General features: G+C 53.8%; 1 protein-coding gene across 1 annotated transcript; it reads right to left on the bottom strand.

The window, feature by feature from the left end:
- Positions 1-368: 368 nt before the first annotated feature.
- LAD1 (ladinin 1) lies at positions 369-12,048 on the bottom strand. Its single transcript, XM_009463314.2, has 10 exons — positions 11,614-12,048; positions 8,363-8,503; positions 6,420-6,927; positions 5,935-6,078; positions 5,154-5,203; positions 4,206-4,278; positions 3,690-3,821; positions 3,203-3,292; positions 1,940-2,017; positions 369-1,571 (listed from the first exon to the last, which is right to left on the bottom strand). The coding sequence occupies exons 1-10, from the start codon at positions 11,649-11,651 to the stop codon at positions 1,566-1,568; spliced, it is 1,260 nt and encodes a 419-aa protein (XP_009461589.2). The 5' UTR covers positions 11,652-12,048; the 3' UTR covers positions 369-1,565.
- Between the last annotated feature and the right edge of the window lie 7,381 nt (positions 12,049-19,429).

Here is a 19,429-nt window from a genome sequence, read left to right as displayed (position 1 = left end):
CCCAGCGAGGAATGCAACACTTGTGAGCTGCTATTTCGGCAGCCACGGTCCCGGCCCCCTCCACCGCTCCCCCTTCCCCCCCAGGAGCCCATATAAGCCCAAGCTATTGTGTGGCCTCAGAGATTTGCTATTTTAAACCCTCTGGACTGAGATACGCAAGTGCCCAAGGGGCTGACACAAGCCAGCCAGCTGTCACTTTCTAGGGCCGGGGACGCTGATAAGGCAACACTGCCATTAGCGGAGGACTGGACCCTCCATCACAGCCCCCGACCCGGGCTCACTCAGACACTGCACCAGGTCCAAGAGGCTGTAATGAGAAGGGAAGAGTCTTGGGCTGCTTTTATTTGTCTCAGGTTTTTGCCTTTTTCCCTCTTGCCAGAAGAAGGCAAACAAACCGTTCCCAATCCCAGCCCAGGAGCAGGTGACTGGGAGCGTCTTAGAAAGAGCAGCTTTTATTAGAAAAAAAGAAAAGGCACAGAGAAAATCAAGTCCTTTCCAAAGCCCAACAAGCAAGATCAGATCCAGGGGCAGCAGTAGAGTCCCACACCAAATTTGGACACCACAGTAGTTGTTCAAGGCACAGCCCTAGCCCATTGAATGGCCCCAGCACAAGGATTTGAGCATCATTTTATGGGCTGCCCATGGCACCCTAAAGCCGGCCTCGAGAGAGCACCCCACTCCCCTGCTGGGTGGGCTCAGCAGCCTGGGGAGAGCAGGACCAGGGGTCTGCATAGCCATGGGCAAAGGGCTCAGGGCTCAGGGCAAGAGGGAAATGGGGTTTGCAGAAGGGGCCCTGCACAGGGCGCTCAGTTCCATGCAACCCCAAAAATAGGGCCATGGCCAGCCCAACCTTGCTGTATCACTAAGTGAAAGGGGTCGCTGCTTGCAGGGGGCAGCGGACGGTAAGGGCAGGGTGGAGAAGGCCAAGTCTCTGTCTTTGCCTCAGCTGCGTGCTGGAGAGAAGCACCAGGGCCATCAGGTCCACCCTTCCTCCATGAGGCATCTCCAAGCTACACTGGCGCACGTGTGACTTTGCAAACACCATTTGCCTTTGATTGGGTCCCTCCAGCAGCGACAGCCTGGGAGGGGGGCTGACATCTGCCTTCCCCACCTCACCCACACGAGCCAGGCAGCAGGGACGGACATGATCCATGGACATGCAGTGAAACTCCCTTGGCCAGGCAGCTTCTTGCTCCAGTGGCATCATCCAGCTGCAAGGGAGACGTATGGGTTGATCCCCTTTGCAAGCGCAGTTATGGGGCACAGGCAGAAATTAGGAGCAAAACACCAAAATGTTGTGGGGAAACGAGGCAAGAATCTGCTTTCAGCATTTGCAAGGAGCCTCCAGGCCTGGGCACTCCCAGACAAGCAGCGAGTGAGGACTGGGAGCGCAGGGATAATCTTCCAGTCTTCTTCCTTTCCATCCCCCAGGCAGAAGACCCCGGCGACCTGGGGTGCACACATGGCGCAGGGGGACTCTCGTGGCAGTGGGCTGCTGGACAGTTGGGTAGGGCTGGGCTTTGATCTTCAGAGCAAGACAGTTTTTCCCAGATCATCTGATATTATTACAACTGGAAAAGAAAGTGAGAAACAGTGAGGCTGGCCTGAGGCTGCAAACCCCACAAAGGCATCTACTTTAACCAGGACCATAGTTGTCCCATACAGGGAATGGGGCAGGCAGGCATCCCCTGAATCCCACCACACGCCGCTTCCCTTCCTCTCCCAGACCAGACCCCTTCTCACTCGTACAGCTGCCTCCAGTTGTCCCCTCCTGCAGACTCGCCCAAGTCAGAGGGTCCTGGATGTCCCACACAACCCCTCTCCCCCCCGTAGCCTGGTTCTCCCACGCCTGCCCTGTGGGAGATGCACCAGCGGGCAGGTCCTACCTCTGCCCCTAGCTCAGAGGACGCACCAGTTTTCAGAGCAGCTCCATGCCTACCTTGGTGTCTCCAGGGGTGTCTCCAGTCAGCTTTACCCAGACATCACGGTTTGGCAGGCTGTTTACTTTCCTGATGTCCTGCAAACAGGAGAGTCGTAAGTGGCACAAGTTTTTCCCCATGCATCATGTGCAGTGTTGCCTTGGTCTGACTTTAACCAAACCTTGAAGTATACATGATCCAGGTAAAACCAGCCAGCTTTGCGATTCTGCGCCTGGTAGACTCTCAAAACCAAGTGCAGCTCCAGCCCACAGAGATGGATGGCAGCAGGCATTATTATAGGAAAAACTAATAAAGGAGCTGCAAGCTTTACCCAAGAGTGACCCCAGGAGCAAACCCTTTCCTGGCATACAGAGCCAGCACAGCCTCCCGGTACAGACACGTTTGGGCAGTGCTAGTCTCTGCAGCTCAGCGTTGGGGGTGCCTGGGCTTGCCTTCCCCAGGCTGCAGGGCTGGGCTGGAGCTGCCCCTCCTGGTCCTGTACCCAGGCGGCTGCAGAAGACTCTGCTACGAGTAGTGGCAAAACACCTTATTGCTGTAAACAGTGATACCTCTCCAGGAGCTGCTGAACCTCTCCTTTCCAAGCACAGGAAACTACCCTGAGCAAAGGCGCTCCTGTCCGTCTCCCTTGCATCCATATCCCTGCAGCAGCCACAGTGGCAAAGCGATGAGCTCTGAGTCCCCTTAGCTGGGCACCTTGCCCCCACAGCTACAAGACGTCCTGCTTTGGGGGGCTGGGATACACACAGGGATGCAGATCACTCCAGACCCCACACGCAGCAGGACCTCTCAGTGCACACACAGGTCTCCAAGCCCTGCAGAGCCCAGTGCCAAAGGACCGAGCATATGGCTCATCTCCCAGTGGCTGCCAGCTCAGAGCTAGTCCTCCAGACACTGGCAAAGATGGGATCATGCTGGGGTGATCTCTCTCATGGTGGCAGGGTCGGGTCCCCCTGTATGTCTCGTGGGACATGCACCCAGCTGGTGCCTGCTTCCTCCTCACCCCACCAAGGGCTGGCAGCAGCTGCCTTGAGCACTTTGGGATCAAGATCAGGGCACAGCAACAAGTAGAGCCCCACATCTCACCGTGGTGGCCCTGCAGCACCCAAACCTTTGACCCTGGCTAAGCTCCTCTCAAACCTTTTAATGGGTTCAGCCAAGGGTTCATCAGCCCTTCAAGCCCCACCACCCCAGATGCAGGGACATGTCCTGCCAGGCTGCCTGGTCTCAGGGCTCTAGCCCAAGGTGTTGGCACAAGCCAGTACCTTGCTCTTTTCCTCCTTGGCAGGCTCCTGAGCTCGGCTGATCCACAGATTAATGCGGGATGTCACTGATCCTGGGACCTTCAGGTTGTCCTGTGGCACAAAGAGGGACACCAGGGTTACAACACCAGCTCTCCCACTGCACGAATGTAACCCAGGACAGTCCCCAAGGCACGGGGAGACTGAGCAAACCTGCAACAGGCAGAGACCAGCCTACACCTTGGCTCCATCCCAGCTCCTCAAATACCAGCGCATCAGCACGAACCCACACACCACCAGAGCACAGTTTTGGTGGCAGTTGGTGCCCGAGCCCAGCCCTGCCTGGCACCACTCAACAAGCACCAAACTCCCACCAAACTGCATCCAGGCAGCAGCCTGCCGGGCAGTGCGTTGGCATCCAAACAGGGGAAGATTTGTCCGAAGAGCTGGTGCTTGCCCTGGCACAGGACCCTGCTGGAAGGTCCTCGCTCGGGTCAGCTCCTGCCCTTACCTTCCTGACAGCAAGCGGCTCAGCCTTGCTGGGAATGCTTGCCTCGAAGAAGTTGCGCTTGCTGGCCACCCCCTCTGAGGACAGCAAGAGGCTCTTCTGAAGAGTCAGGGATGTTTTTGCCACCTCTGAGCGCTGGGAGGAGAGAGGGACGTCAGCAGGGGCCATGCTGCACCCCAAGCGGTAAAAAGCAAAGTCCTGCTTCTGGTTCGCGTCCCGAGCCCATTGGGGTCTGCTCCCTCCCTGCCCATCACCAGCTCATGGGCTTGCCCCGCTGCTCATCCCATCGCCATGCAGCATCCGCATGACCCTCTCCAAGGGATATCACCTCCCTGCTCCTAAAACCCTGAGGCTGGTCCCTTTTTCTGCCTGGGACAATCTTCTTCAACCCCATTAGGGGTGGTTATTTGGTGCAGCTCTGTCCCTTTCTCTCTTCCTTGTTCAGCTCCAGGCCACCCCTCTCCCTCTTCCCACACATCCCTCCCACGCCAACCCAGCTATGGCAAGGGTTTTTGGTACCTGCACAGCCGAGTTGTACTTTTCCAGCTTCTCCCCAATGGTTGTGCTGCTACCTGGGATCCTCAGACTCGCGCTGGTGAAGAGGGGAGAGAGTTGAACACAGCCCCCTCAGGACCTCCTGGGACTTAGCCCATGGTCCTGGGGGACTCCACTTGGCAGGAGAAGATCCTAACCAACACAGGCACTTCTCCTGCACCCGTCTGCCAAGTGAACCAAGGCAGCTCACTCCCTGCTGGTGACCGAGATCTCGGTCTCTCCATCTTACTAGGGCCACACTGTACATTGAAAAATAGCTCTGAACTCCTCACTTTACCCTGCCTTCACCACTGCCAGGTCTGAACTGCATCTTCACCAATATCAGTATGAGCTTGCCTATAGTATGCCCAGGTGCGAGCCCAGGTGCCCATAAAGCCCCACTCCTCTGCCCTGCACTCAGAGGTGGGAGAGGGCATCCCAGCGACTCCCTGCATTCAGACCTGAGCCCTCAGTTCCTCAAGAGGTTTTAAGCCACCTGTCCAAACCTTGCCATGGAGATGTGGAGGATCACTTGATCTGGCCACCAAAGCCAGATCAGGTTGCTCATGGACCTGTATAGTGTGTTTTGATATCTCCAAGGATGGGACCCTGTTGTGGTGCTGCACCACTCAATGCTTAATCACTCTTGTGCAGACACAAGCACCGATGAGAAACTACATCAGCCAAGAGACAGCAGGGGCTAGCTGGGGGGATCTTGTACAGATGCGACCTGTACGTTGGACATTGTCCTGTCCTCTGCTAAGCATCACTGCCCGGTCAGCCAGACACCCCAGGGACCAATGTTCAGCAGACCTGTGCCAGGGCACTCACTAGCTGATACCAGGTCCCATCATCTCCTCCTCCTCCCTTAGAAAACAAAGGATGACAATTCCTGCCCAGCAAGACGAAAGTAACATGAAGAGAGGTGCTGACCTCCTTGTGAGAGGGCTTTGGCTTTCTTCTTTCTGTTTTCTTGAAATCATCTGGAAGACACAAGGAGAGGACATACTGGAGCCATCTTTGGTTATCAAAGATAAACATGGGAGAAACTGTCTCAGACTCGTCTCCCCCATTTTCAAGCAAGCTCCATTTTCACCCACACCAGCACTTATCTCATACCTCTCCAGACTAAAGACATTTTGTAGTGTTAACAGTTTTATTCCAAATAAAGCACCGTGAAAGTCAATTAAGCCTAGCCAGTCAGCCCTGAATCACTGCAGGGAGGATCTCAACAGCTCTTGGTTTTCCCAGCCTCTCCAAGCGCTTTATTCCAGAGATCTTTTGGGGGGGGCTAAAATTGAAGATATTCTCAGGGATGTAACAAGGGACAAGAAGGAGGACGGATTTTATTTTTGTCCTGTGCTCTTAGAGAAGACTAGAAATGCCAGAGGGTGCATAGTCATTCCTGTGACTCCTTGGGAAATCTGAGGACAATGAGCTCCCTGTTTTCTCATCACTTCCCACAAGTTTCCATGCCAGTACAAAGCATATGAACACGGGCATGTTCATCATCACAGGCCTTCAGACAGACATGGAGAAGGAAAATAGAGGAAAGACTGAAGCAGAATCACAATGCCCAGATCAAGGGTGGATTTTGACTGCACTTTTGGGAACAGGCTCTGCCAACATAACATGGGGACCAAAACAACCCTTCCCTGTCACCATCTTCCACTGCCTAAATGGGGGTCTTTCTCCCACTTGCTTTGGCTCTTACCCGAAAGGAGACAGTTCTTGGGCTGGTTCGTCTGATGGAGCTGCTGTAGGTGACCTGAGTTGAAGAAGTGTCTGACTTTTTTGCAGGTTCATCTTGGGTGGGAGACAGCTGTATTACCTCCTTTGAGGGATTTCTGGATGGTTGCTGAGAAAAAAACAGAACATCTGATGCATCTCTGCAAAGTCTGCAGAGAAGGCTGAGGCTGTCTCACTTGGATGTGCAAAGACCCAAGCGCCTCTTCAGTGAAACCGTGATGGAAATCAGTAGGGGCTTGCCAGAGAAGGTGATCAGAATAGTACACACAGGGGAGGGAAAGGAGGTGGTGGGACCCTGTCTAACACTTCATGGTTTGCAGCTCTCAGAAAAACCTTCCCCAAAAGCCCAGGGGTCCCATTTCCCTCCTGGTACTTTTGGGCTCTCCGTTGTCCTCCCAGCACCCAGGACTTCACACCCCAATGGTTGGTGCCTTGTCCATTCCTGCTCACCTGCTGGTCCAGAGATGAGGTCACCACCGAGGCTGTCTTCTCCTCCATGCTGCGGCTTCCCTGCCTGGTCAGGATCTTCACTTCACGGATCCGGCAGCCCCCCAGCTCCGGCGATGCCCGCTGCTGTGGCTCCCCCACCTCCTTCCTCTGCTCCTCCTGAGGCATCCCCAGACCTTGTCCCTCTTTATCCTGGAGACGTCCCCTCACCATTGTCTTCCTCTCCGAGGCTGGCTCCGGGTGCTGGTCTCCTGGTGGGTCCCCTCTGCCCTTGGCCGCATCCTGACCCTGCTCTCCAGCCTGGATGCTCTCCTGCCCCACACACGGCTGCATCCCTGCCTCCACACACTTCGCTCCCACGCCTGGCTGCTGCTGCTCCTTCTCCTGCCTCAGCTTTTCAGAGACAGCCATCGCGGACCTTGTCCGTCTCTTTTCTTGCGTCTTCAGCACCTCCGAGAGCTTACGCTCTTCCTCATCCTCCGAAGACACTGATTTCACCAGAGATTGATGTCTAGAGACAGAGACAAAACAGGGGGCAAATCTCAGCACCCCAGGGCCAGAGGGCTGGCTTTTATGCTGCAGGAGAGGTTAACCCAGGTGAAAGGCTTGGGGGGGGGCATAAAAATCCCACCAATGTCTCGGGAGTCATCCCTGCAGACCAGGACTTGCAGCCACGCTCATCCCCATCATCCCAGCTAGGCGCTCTGAGGACAAGTTTGGATTAAAAGTCTTTTTTTTTCCTTTTTGTGGCAGAGATTGAGCATTTCTGCAGCCTCATCCCAGGACATCAGCATCCACTAAGTCCTGTGCCAAGGAGCTGTGGGCTCAGAGCAGTGTGCTGGGTCTGCTGCTGGGTGAGGCATGCGTCCATGGCTCTTTGGTGGTTCAGGAAAAAATACCACTATCTTTAAAGTTTAAAGTGTTGGTTGTAAGACAGTCTGCTATGGCAGGGTTCAACCACAGTCCCAACACCTTCTGCAAAACAGTCATTTTCCTCTCCTTCCCACAGGCAAACATAGAATCATAGAATCGTTAAGATTGGAAAAGACCCTTGCCATAGGCACCAGATTTGGGTAGAGGCAGATAGGACATTTGTCCAGGGCCACACAGACTGTATCTACATGGTCTCCAGGTCTTGGAAAAGATGGGATAATACTTCCACTCCTTCTGAATTTCAATGACCACATGGCCAGCCTGTGCAAGCACCAGGGAAGGGGGACGTGTCCTATCTAGCTTGTTCACATTAGCCATGTCCAACCCATATGCAACCCAGGCATCCTAACTCCGTGACATCTGCAGAGAGAAACACCTATAGAGCATGAGTCTCACTATGGACATAAGACATCTAAATATCGGACATTTCCAAGATCAATTTAGAGAGTGGGTCAGGTTGTGTAAGGGCAGTCTGATTTCAGGGCACCTCTGAATCCCAGCTCCCTGCAGCAAGGGGCTTTGGGAACACCACTGGAAAGCCCTTGGGTCACCTCTCCACTTCAGCACAGGCCATAAAACATCACCGCAAGGTTCATAGGAGCAGGAGGACAGCCAGTCAGGTGCTGCATGCTCAGCCCACCTTCCCTGCAGAGGTGGGTGCCTGTCCGTTCTTATCTGCTCAAGATGCCACTAGGGCATGGCCAGCACCCACCTGAGCTCAACCTCGACGCTGCCCCTCACCCTGGCGCACCAGCTCCCTGTGCCATGGGACATGTTTAGGCCCATGATTGAACCCACCAGAGATATACTCCTCCTCTTCTACTCCTCCTGTGAAGCCCATCCTGCCCAGGGGCCCGCTGGACCCCTGCTCTTCCCACAGCTCAGCCCACTCTCATCCAGAAGAGACTCCCACCAACAGCAGCAGTTTTGGCTCAGGGTTGAGAAAAACAAGGCAGCCAGCTGCAAGCCGTCAGTGCCATGAGTAAGACTGATGCTAGCAGGACCTCACGCACCTGCTGGAAGCAGGACTGGTGTCTTTCACAGGGCTAGGAAGTTCTTCATCCGTCGATGTGGAGGACAGCAGGCTCCGGTGCCTTCGCCGGCGCTCTCTTTGCTGCTCTTCTTCATCTTCAAGGGTCCTCTGCCTGGCCAGGCTGTTTGGGATGAAACATAACATCATAATGAGGCTGTGCCCTGCACAGGGAGCTTGCAGCCCTGGTGCCAGACAAGAAAGGAGACCAAAATGCCCTTGGGCAAGGGATGAGGGGCTGGCAGAGGTTGCCTTCCCCAGCTGGTGCATGGGTCTGGTGGAGAGGACACCAACGGGAGCCAGGTGTTGCAAAGCACCCTCGCTCCACCCAGCTGATGCAGGCATTTCCCAACACAAACACTTGGCTTTACAACTCCCAATTTCTTCTGTTGGAGGGAGCACTCATTTAAAAGGAATCCCTATATTAAGCAAACCTTCCCGGGCAAGGATATTTAACCCGTAAGTCAGCAAGACCGGGACCCTAGAGTCACCACATAGATCTCAACCACATAAACTGGAAGGGTAACCGCTAGTGGCAGAAGATTTTAGCCCCAGCACGAGTTGTGGCAATGGCATTTTAATTTTTATTGAGCAAAAAGCCTCAGAGGCCGAAGGTACTGCTGACAAGCTCTGCCTGGAAACAGGGACAGGAGGAGCTCCTCTTACTCCCTGCATGTGGCTGGGCCTGGGAATTGTTTGTAATCACAGATTGTACCAGAAAGACAAGGTTTGTAATCATCTTTAAAGAGTCATCTTCAAAGACTTTATATTGCACAAGCCAAGTAAATATTTTTTTGGATAAAATGCCAACCTGAATAAAAACTCATTGGGACAACACCAGCTTTCCTTTCTTCTCTGTGCAAAACCTGCCCGGCCTCTACGCCTTTTACTGGCTGGGTTGAGCTTCTCACAACAGTGTTCATCTGCCTACAGCACTAGTCCTCAATCAGCTGCAAACGCGCGCAGGGGTCCCGGTGGAGCTCCCCGCACCCCCAACAGCCCGACGGGGCAGAGCCCTCCCTGCACAGGGTCCGTCCCCTCTCAGTGTCCCAGCTCTGGAGCTGGCACTCCAGTTTCATCCAGACTCAGGGTTTACTTTGAATTTGACTTTTAAGAATGTGAAAGTCAGAGCAGGTCAGGGCCTGCGGTATCGCTAACATCATTGCGGACACGGTGACTCGCAGCGTGGTTTACGAGTTACTGTGTAATGAAAGCTGGGTCATAAATTAAACCACATTACCCCCCGCAAATATTCGCAGCTTCTGTTCTTCCTGGTGGAGGGAGGCGGGGGAGCACGAGAGGGTCAGCAGAGCAGAACGGAGAGCAAAAGGGGGACAGGTCCTGGCTGAGAGCTCAGCACCTGGTTGGGGACAGGGCAACGTGTGCTGCCCTTTCCTCCTGCTGCCTCCATCCCCATCGCCCCCTGCTCCCCCCAGCAGCCTTCACACCTCAGCAGCAATCGGACCCACTGCTGGGGGGCTCCAGGGTGGTCCCTGATGCCATGCTTGGTATTGGGAGAGACAGGGATGGAGAAGGCTGGGACCTGCCCCGGGGAGCCGTGAGCATCCCCAGCCGGTTCTCACCCCACCGGGGGACACCTCCCCATTCAGCTCCTTGCGGCTGTACTCGCCTCCGTGGGCCTGACCATGTCAATATATGTACACAGCTTAGCTGCACTGGGAAGGCAGCACGGCTTTATTTGCACAGCACGGCGTGATCTCCTGGTGAGACGTGCTGCAGCAATCACTGCACACATGCATTCCCACCCGGCAAAGTTAGCACGTGGGGATGTATGCACGCAGGTGCCTCAAGCAGTGACAGCATGGAGTGCTAACGCTAGTTTAAAGCCACGTTAGGGCCAGTTACTTCTTTGGTTTTGCATGCACAGGCTCCTTCAAAATGAAAATGAGATTTTCCTGCCTTGAATGTGCTCCGCTCCTGCAGAGGCAGTGCGTAACCTAGCATTATCAACATGCAGTTTCTCGTTATTTGTAATTAAGTAATCCACCCATTTGGCTATGGATTTGCTTTGCCAATCTTCCCCTCCTCTTTTCAAAGAGGGATTTGTTTTTCACCATCTTACCTTTTTTAACCTCAAAGAGATTAATAAAAAAAGATCGGCAAGTCTCCCCTGCCTTGTCGTCTCCTGCCCTGTTAATCATTAGTGCTGAGATATCTGACATTTATGCTGTTTCAGTGAATGCTGTCTCATCTAACAAGAGAGGAGAAACTGCCTTCCTGGGTTGTGAAACAACCTGGATGCAGGACCCCACCGGGCTTGCATTCGGGCAGCTCCATGGGGCAGAGGAGGTGGATATGGATGGGGCTGGGATGCCCTCTGGATCCATCCCAGCCGTCATGGAGGCAGGGTGTGAGCTGCCAGCCTCCGAGCAACAGGGTCTCTCTTCATTCCCATTTCTGGGCTGGCCATGGTGGGTGTCTTACCCAGAGTACTGGGATTTTCAGTTAAGTCTCGGAGCCATCACATCCACTCAAACTAGGATTTCTGCTCCATTTTGTGGGAGAGCACGGCTGCATTTGAGTCACCGTCACCCCATCTGCATAGCCAAGGTCAGCGGTGCTTGCCCCGAGGTCTGCAGGAGGTCAGGAGCGATCCCCGCATCACCCAGGCTTTGTGTGAGCCCCTGACTCACCCCGTGATGCCCAGGAGCCTCACCTGCCCCGGCTCCCATCGGACACCTTTTAGGAAAGACCGAGCGGAGCAGCCAGTGCCGTGGGGCTGTGGGGAGCATTCAGCAGCTGCTGATGAATCAGGGCTTGCTCAGCTCCGGATGGGCTGAGCCTGCAACCGCTGCATGGCGGAGCCAGGACGCACACCCAGGGGTTGTACGGATATGGGGCGAGTGAAAAAACCCCACAGCCAGCTCTGGAGCAAGTCTGGAGGCGCAGCCCAACCAGCCAGACCCTAAGCCAAAGAAAGACAAACCAGACCAAAAATATATCCAACACAGGGCAAGGATGCATTTCCAGAGCCATTTTCCTATGCAGCACTCAGCTTCCTCAGGCAGCAGAAAGAAACCTGCCTCGGATCTTGCCCACCCATGAGAAACTCCAGCAGTTGCCAAGCACTTGCTGGGGCTGGCACCACCTCTGCAAGCGACACTCCCCACGGCAGCTGTCCCCTCTTCCCATCCTCCCCAACACCCCTTGGCCGAGGCTCACCCCCTCCTTCCCACCGGTGGAAAGGGTTAAGCATTAAACCACAGCACCTACCTGGAGAGATCAGACCAGTTCCTTCTGCTAAAAGACATTCCTGCTTTCCGTGAGTTTCAGAGAGCCCCCAAAACTTGTGCAGGCATCAAGGCCAAGGTGCTGACGGACCCACGGAGATCTGCACTGCCCGGAGACTCTGGTCCCCGAGGAGGGAGGAACTCCCTGCAAGGTTATTTCCCTGTGCACCTTTACCCTGCCTGCAACCCGTTTACCACCACGCTGCATCACATGGTTTCTTATCTACCTTGACAGAGGCAAGGCTGTAATTTGTCTACTAGCGGCGCCGTGCAAAAGACGCCCTGCCCAGCAGTGCCACGCAAAAGCAAATCACTCCTTGCTGCCTGCTGTGCCAGGGTTCGAGCAGAGACCCACGCTTGGGGCTCGATCCATCCAGGTCTCCCAGGGTTTCAGAGACAACTCCCTGCAGAGAACCTGTTTTACCAGCTGCTCTCCACCAGTCAACAACTCCTCCAGCACTGGTGGAGGAGGTGAATTACCTTGGGCTGAGTGGGAGGAGGCTGGCTCCCAGGGATCCAAAACAGTCATTAAAACACCTCCATCTGGGTGCAGTCCAGCCCTTTCCAAAGAGCATGGGAGGGTGCCCTGCTCCTTTCAGCCTCTTCTGGACATCTTGGATTGAGCCATCACGGCCTCCCCATCGTTATGAGCTTTGCTGCAGTAGCGAGGACTCACGAAGTCTCAGAGGAAGTGGCTGAAGCATGGGGGTGTCCAGTTTTTCAGTGCTGAAGCCCTGGGCCAGAGGGGAGCTGTGTGCCCAGGCTCATCCCATGCCCGGACCTGGTCCATCAAACCTATTGTCCCCCCCGGCTGGTCCCGAGAGCCCACCCCCCCATGCTCACACAGGGCGACACTCTCCTTCAAAGGGCAGGTGCGAAGGCAAGGGGGGACGGTCTTATCGGGGTGACGGGGACACCCAGAAACAGCAGAGCTGGGGCCAAGCCTGGTTTTTACCTAGGGCCAGCCCCAGTGTGGCCAGGACCCCAGTGCTCCTACTGCTGGGGCAGCTGGGCAGCTATCACAGTGGATGCCTGCAGAAAAATTCATCCAGGACCCCTTGAGTACAAATTTGGTCTCTGACCCTGGTGAGATCCATCTCTCCGCCAGCCCAAGGGACTGGTTATAAGGCTGGGCTTGCCACGCATGCCTGCAGACCACAGGGGTGTGCCCAGGACCTGAGCAACCAAAGGAACTATTTTAATCAAAGGTTCCTGATTAAAATCCCATTTCTAAAAGATAGCCCTGTCAAATGAGCCATCCACTCCAAGCAGGGCTTGTTCTCTGTTTTTCTTTCTTCTTGCAGTAACCAGTTGTCTTTCAAGTGTTTTCATACACACAGAAAATTGAGTTGTGGCATAAGGAAAAAAAAAATTACTTAAATAACCTTGCAAGCGTCCTGCTAATTGCTGATGAACTATATATAGCAGTTCAGCATCAGCAAGATACTCTAAAGCAATAAACCTTTCTGATTAATGCACAGTGAGTACTTTACTTGCAAAACTCATTGCCAAAGGATATCACTGAAGCATAGGACTTAACAGGATCTTAAAAAGGATTAGACTGAACATAGTGAAAGAACACCCCCAGCTAGGATGTACACGGCAAAGGAATATAAAACCTCACAGTTTGTGATTCCTCTTATTATTAAGATGAAGAAATTCTAGACAGGCATTTAAGCAGAGGGCAAGCCTCAATGACACTCGCCCCTCACACTCCCCCAGTCTTTATTTTCAGCTCAGAGACTGTTTGAGCTGAACGTGGTTTCTTTTTTATTTAAGACCCCTCAGTGGGTTTCTCCTCCATGGATTTGCCCAATTTCCCTCAAACCTAGGAAAACTGTTAGTATAAAATCCACCCTTCAGCAAGGAGTTCCCCAGGTCTATTCCCCACTGCTGGGAAAGCTCCCTCCTCTCCTTTAATTCGGATGAGGTCCTGCTGAGCTGTTTGGCAGCACAAAGCATTGTTCTGTCATGGTTTGAGATTTTTGCTGCCACGGAGCATTTAGCTCATGTTTTCCCTGATGTTCCTCATGTTTTTTCATGTTCACCATAATCCCAAGCTACCACTCCCAAGCAGGTAACGGCCAGCCCAGAGCCCGTCATCTTATATATGAAGTCATGCTGGATTTTTCCCTCTGTGTGTCACTTTATACTTTACATTTCCTGCCATTTTATCTCCATACCCCAAGTCCTGCATGATCCTTCTGAACGTGTGCATCATCAGTCTTCATCTCTGCTATGCCAAATATGCTAGAATTATCAGGAGAGTTTGTTATCTCACCATAGTTTCCTATCTGCTAATTGATAATTTACCTCTGTTTGGACTTTCCCTCTTAGCCATGACTGACGTAAAGGTCTTCACTTCTGGAAATCCAGGAAAACTCTTATCTACCAGGTTGCCCTTGTCTACAAGCTCATTGATGCCTTCAGCAAACACCAGTCGCTTTGTGAGACCAGACTTCGCTTTACAAAAGCTATTTTGGCCACCCTGAGCTCATCACTGAAGCCCAGACCAAACTGGAGGTCCACAAAGCTGAAGGTGATGAAATTAGGCACGGGCATGAGTCCGTGCGGGGAGGGGATACTCAGGGGAACGAGTCTGACTTTCATCCAGATCCACTCCATGCACCAGGCTGCCGTATCTGCTGTCCCAGATCTACAACCAGGAGAGGAAAGCTACGTGCTCTTGGCCAAGGGAGCTGTGACAAGGGACTCTGCTGCGTGCAGGCAAGGCTCTGGTGTAAAACCGCCCTTCTCTCTGGGTACCCGCTTTGCCCAGGGGTGGCTTTCCAGCTGCTTCGCAGGAGGGCTCTGCCGGCAGACCTGCATCCGCCTGAGCCGCTCAGGGAGGCCAGATCTTCATCTGATGCAGATCAGCAGAAGACACCCATTTATACCCACTAAGGAGCTAGACCAGTATCAGCAGAGGTTTTTTTTTCCCTTGGGAACAGTGTCCTGTGTCTCATCCCGATGCAGAGCCTGTTTCTTTGGCCACAGGACAGTGGAGAGCTTCCAGTTTCCACAACTGTGCTGTAATTAGGGCATTCCTCACCCTCACCCCAGGGCCCAGCGGTGAACCCTCCACCTCCACCCTTTTTGTCCATGCCGGTCCCCCAGCATCGGCCATGGCTCAGCTCCTCCCTTGGCTCCACAGGCTCATCCCTGCCGTGCTGCGGGTGGTGGAGCAGAGTCAGCAGCATCATCTGCCCAGGCTTCCCCACTGGGCTGGGGCATGGGGCTCGATGGCCAGGAAAAGGGATTTTTCACCCTTGCTCAGCTGCCATCCCATCGCTGCAGCAGTGCAACAGCTCACAAAGGTGCCACCAGCAAATGCTTTAAAAAGCTCCGCTCCCCCCTGCACACAGAGGTCTCCCTGCATCCCTGCGCTCATGCTCTGCAGGCACTGGGGCGCTCCAGGGCTGTCCTTCCCCAGCTACAATCCCTTCAGCTTTTGGAAAGATGCGTGCAGTGTACTAGAAGCTGATAGTACAGAGGTACCTCTGCTGTGCGAAGAAAGCCAGAAAGTGTCTGAGATTGGTGTGCGTTTGCTCAGAAACTGAACAAAACCTGACCACAGAGTTTTCTGTTTTCTATAGGAAAGGACTAACCATTGTCCAAACTGCCTTGCAGCTAGCTAGCAGAGGGCTTTTATCATTTATAATTTAACTTCTTTAAAAAAAAGGAATAGTTTAGACAAATCTTGGTTCAGAAATGCCACCATGGTGCCCCACGGATGCTATAATGTCCTTCAGGTTCCCATTCTCCTCTGCAGATTGGCCTGCTCATTAGATGCCACCTCCTGTGATGCCCCAGGTCTAACGATGAAGAACATGGACATGCCCCAAAAGTGGTGTCAATGGAAACTTTTCAGGTCATGGATAGAATAAGTGTGACTCATTGCCAGCAGCTGTATGGCAGACTGCATCCCTCGTAGGACATGAAATTAGTTGCAATTAATAAGAAATCTCCTCTGATGTGAGCAGTGAGAGGGCTCAGGCCACAGTGAACGAAGATGGACAGGATGGACGTACCCCGCTCACACCAAGTGCCGTACCCTAACCCAGCCCTGTTCCTCCCTGGGGTTGCAGGACATGAGCCTGGAGGGCTGCAGGAGGGGAAAATGGGGGTGAAGAAACCCATTTCTTCCCATTTTATACTGCAGGGGGGACACAGGACCCACAGCGATGACTCCCGGGGTGATGGGTGGTTATGCTATAACCCTGCCAATGTGGCGCAGTTGCCCCTGGGCCACCTCCTGCGCAGCTGCAGCCGCAGGGTTTCATCCTGCACCTGCAGCACTGCAGAGGCCACGGGGGTCCGCGGGGGGGTGATGTTTAACCTTTACCACCAGGGACTGCAGCCTGGCTCTAACCCCTGCACAGGGCAGGGTGCTGCAGGCGTCTTCAGAGGCCGTGGGATAAACCCTTACCCTTCCCACCCTGGGGTTGCCCATCGCCACTAATCCTCCTCCCCTTTCTCCCTTTGCAGGTCCAGCCACCCACTGAGCTGCAAATATGCTACGGCAATATTTGGGCACAGTTCAGATGTCTCCAGGCATGACCAATTAGCAAGGAGGTTGCAGAGCATCCTAGGAAAGGAAGGGACCATTTTACAGCCAGCTAGGAGGGATATTTTTGAAAGGCCACAGCAGGCTAAGCCCTTTGCATCTCCCTCATTGCAGTTTTGCCAGCAAAAGCTTTCCAGTAGAAAATCATTGGGTTGATTAATATTTTTTTTCTACTGTCCAATTTAATTTGCAATTTCTGCAATTTCAAGCTTCCAACGCTTTGCTTTGCTTTGCTTTGCTTTGCTTTGCTTTGCTTTGCTTTGCTTTGCTTTGGGGGCTCTTGGCCTCGATGGAGCAACCTGGAGGACAGTAGGGACAGGGCTCTGCTCGGTTCAAGGAGACAGGACTGACTCATGCAGCTCTTCTGGAAATAAATACAATAAGAAATTGAGATTATTGTCACCTAGGAGGGAAGCAACAGTGGGACTGCAGAGCTGGCCTGGTGCAAAGGAAGCCAGGCGCATCCTGGGATGAAAGGCCCAACCTGCCCCTTTCACCAAGGGGAGATCTGAGCTCCCAGCTGGCCCAGAGCCACAGAAGCAGCTCCAGAGCAAAGGCGGAGGAGAAGATTTGGCTCCCAATCCCCCGATCCAACGAGGAGAGCCTTGTGCTCAGAGCAGACAGCTGCATTTTCCCCTCAAGATTCAATCCCTGTAAAGCGATGGGTTTTTTCCATGTTTCTAATAAAACTGAAATCCATTAAACTTTGTTTTCCCATGACCGATTCATGTGGTTTTCCACCAGAGAAGGATGAAAGCAGGACATGGTGACTGCGGAGCATCGCACTTTGAAAAAGTAGGGGAACTTGCAGAGTGAAGAGTTTTAGGGTTGGGATTTTCTTTCCCCCCCTCAGTCTAAAACACAAGGCAGCCATGCAAAGTCATCTATGGCCTACAATGAGCGCATGTGGGCTCTGGGACCTTGCTGGTACACCCCGGCTGGCTGCAGAGATGTGCTGGTGAGCCCCGAGGTTTTGCTCTGCAGCAGTTTTGGGTGTCTTGGTGCACAGGATCTGATGATGATATGCTGGGCACGGGCACAGGCTGGCTGTCGAGCATCAACCAGAGCCTGGTCCCACAGCACCCATCACCCATATTGCCTTTCATCTCACTACCATCCCTCCCCACCCCACAAACGCCACCTCTTTTTTTTTCTTTTTTAATTACAAAATTAGCATAATTGCACTAAGCCCAGAGCAACTGTTCTCGACCCAGACTTGGCTTACCATTTTCTTCTTCTGTTCCAGGTCTGAAGAAGGCTTTGTTTCCATGAAACCTCTCTTGCATTTTCCAGCTATACCAGTTGGTCAGGTAACAGTTATTACCTCTCCCTACACACCTTTCTTCCTCTGCCAGGATCGCTGCCGAGTGTGTGAGTTCCCTCTGGGGATAGCGTGCGCGGCGAGATCCCAGGACGCTGCCTCGGCATGGGTCCTGCTCAGGCAGCGAGCTCGGAGGGGCAAGATCGTAGCCAAAACCTTTTGCCTCCAGTGGTGCGGCAGGTTGGGCTGTGGCAGCATCCTGGGATCTCGCCACGCATGATCTCTGATCACCTCCTTGAGCAGAGCCCCTTCCCAGGGCTGTGCACACCGGGAGCCCGCCCCGAGGTGTGCAGGATGAGGACAAGCGGTCAGTGAGTCCTGGTGCCGTGCTAGGCTGCCTAATTAAGCTTGGAAAGGAAAAAAATGGGTGGAAAAGGCTCTGTGTGCTGTGCAACTGCTCCAGTCATGCAGGGAGTGGTCTTAGCCCCAATTAGCGGGATGCTGATGGGGATGGAGGGTCGGGTGGAAAGACAAAGACTGAGCATCTGTGCTTGCTAAGGGAGCGAATGTGTACTTTCCAGCTGACAGCCACCTCTGACCTAACCCTAATTTTGGGAAGAGGTTTCCTATTGAGTCTTAAATTGTCTGTGAAGGAGCTGCTGGGTGTTGTGGCAGCCTGAGTGCTAATGACCATGCTAGAAATAAGTCACCATCTGCCCTAACCCTCTTTGCCCAGGGACAAAAGTGAGCAGTTCAGCTCAGTACCCCTGAGTTGGCCAAAGGAGGGGATGCAATGCCCAGAGCGATCCAGCTGTCCTGCCGGTTTGGAGCCCAAACCCAACCCCACCTCACTACGATGGCTCTCCCTCGCTTGCACTGCCGCCCACTGAGCTACCCGAGTCTGCTGCAGAAACTCCTGCAAGAGCTCAGTGCGTGGGGCCACCTTTTTCTGTCCCTAGGGAAACAGAATGGTTTTCTGGGAAGATTGAGCTCTGTTGGAGACCACGCACTTTTTGATGCTGCTTCCTTCTAGCCCTGGTGCCTGTCTGGGGACCTGCACTTTGCTCTGAGGTTATAGCATTTTCTGTACTTTACAAGCTCACTACACAGGAACAAGGGTGTGCTGCAAAACACCCATGGCGTGGCACAGGTTTGGAACCATGGGTGCTGTGATTCCTCTGGATACCTTGGGGACATGGACAAGGCACTGCTACAACCACCAAGAGCACTCTGTGGGGGCTGAGCCTCAGCATCTCCTGCAATGCAACCAGGCAGAAGACCCAATTTCATGCGAATTCTCACCAATTCTCCCCTCCAGCCCTGCCCTGGGGATGAGCTGGCACATTCCCAGCTGCTTGCACTCAACCAGCTGCAGTGTGGGGCTGTGATATAGAAAAGGATAGGACTAGTGAGGAAGCATGGGCTGTTTGGCCTGAAAGATGGATTCATCTCATGCTTTTCTGAAACATTGCTCGAATTAAGCCTTGAAATGGGGCTGCCCCAAGTCCCACAGCTCCAGTGCCTGTGATGGGGCAGCTGGTGGGAGAGTTGGTGCCTGGGTGAGCAAGCTCTGAAGGCTTTTCCAAAGCCAGAGGAGAAGGAAGGGTGGGGGGAACTGGTAGAGAGCCATCTCCGCACCGAGACCCAAGCCTTGCTGCTTGGGAGGCTGGTGCATCATTGGAGCCTGGCGAGGGCTGCGGTACATGGGAGGGGAGAGGGGTGGCCCGTGCATGGTGCCAGGGATCTCAGCAGAGCTGGTGGGGCACCAGGAACACCAGGGAGCAGCCGGAGGGGGCTGGAAGAGATGATCCCAAAGCAAGACTGATCCCAGGGTGTGCTGCTGGCCTGAGCACCAGCACGGGGACATTGCAGGGTGACAGGAAAGGACCAGGGTATCTTCCCCACGGGGCTGTGGACCAGCAGCTGCCCCTGGCCAATGCTCCCACAGTGATGAGCCCATGCAACGCTCTG

Source organism: Nipponia nippon, unplaced genomic scaffold (assembly GCF_047370975.1).
Source record: "Nipponia nippon isolate SJK-2023a ecotype South Korea unplaced genomic scaffold, ASM4737097v1 scaffold_25, whole genome shotgun sequence".
Taxonomy (NCBI): Eukaryota; Metazoa; Chordata; class Aves; order Pelecaniformes; family Threskiornithidae; genus Nipponia; species Nipponia nippon.
This window is presented reverse-complemented; position numbering and strand designations above follow the sequence as displayed.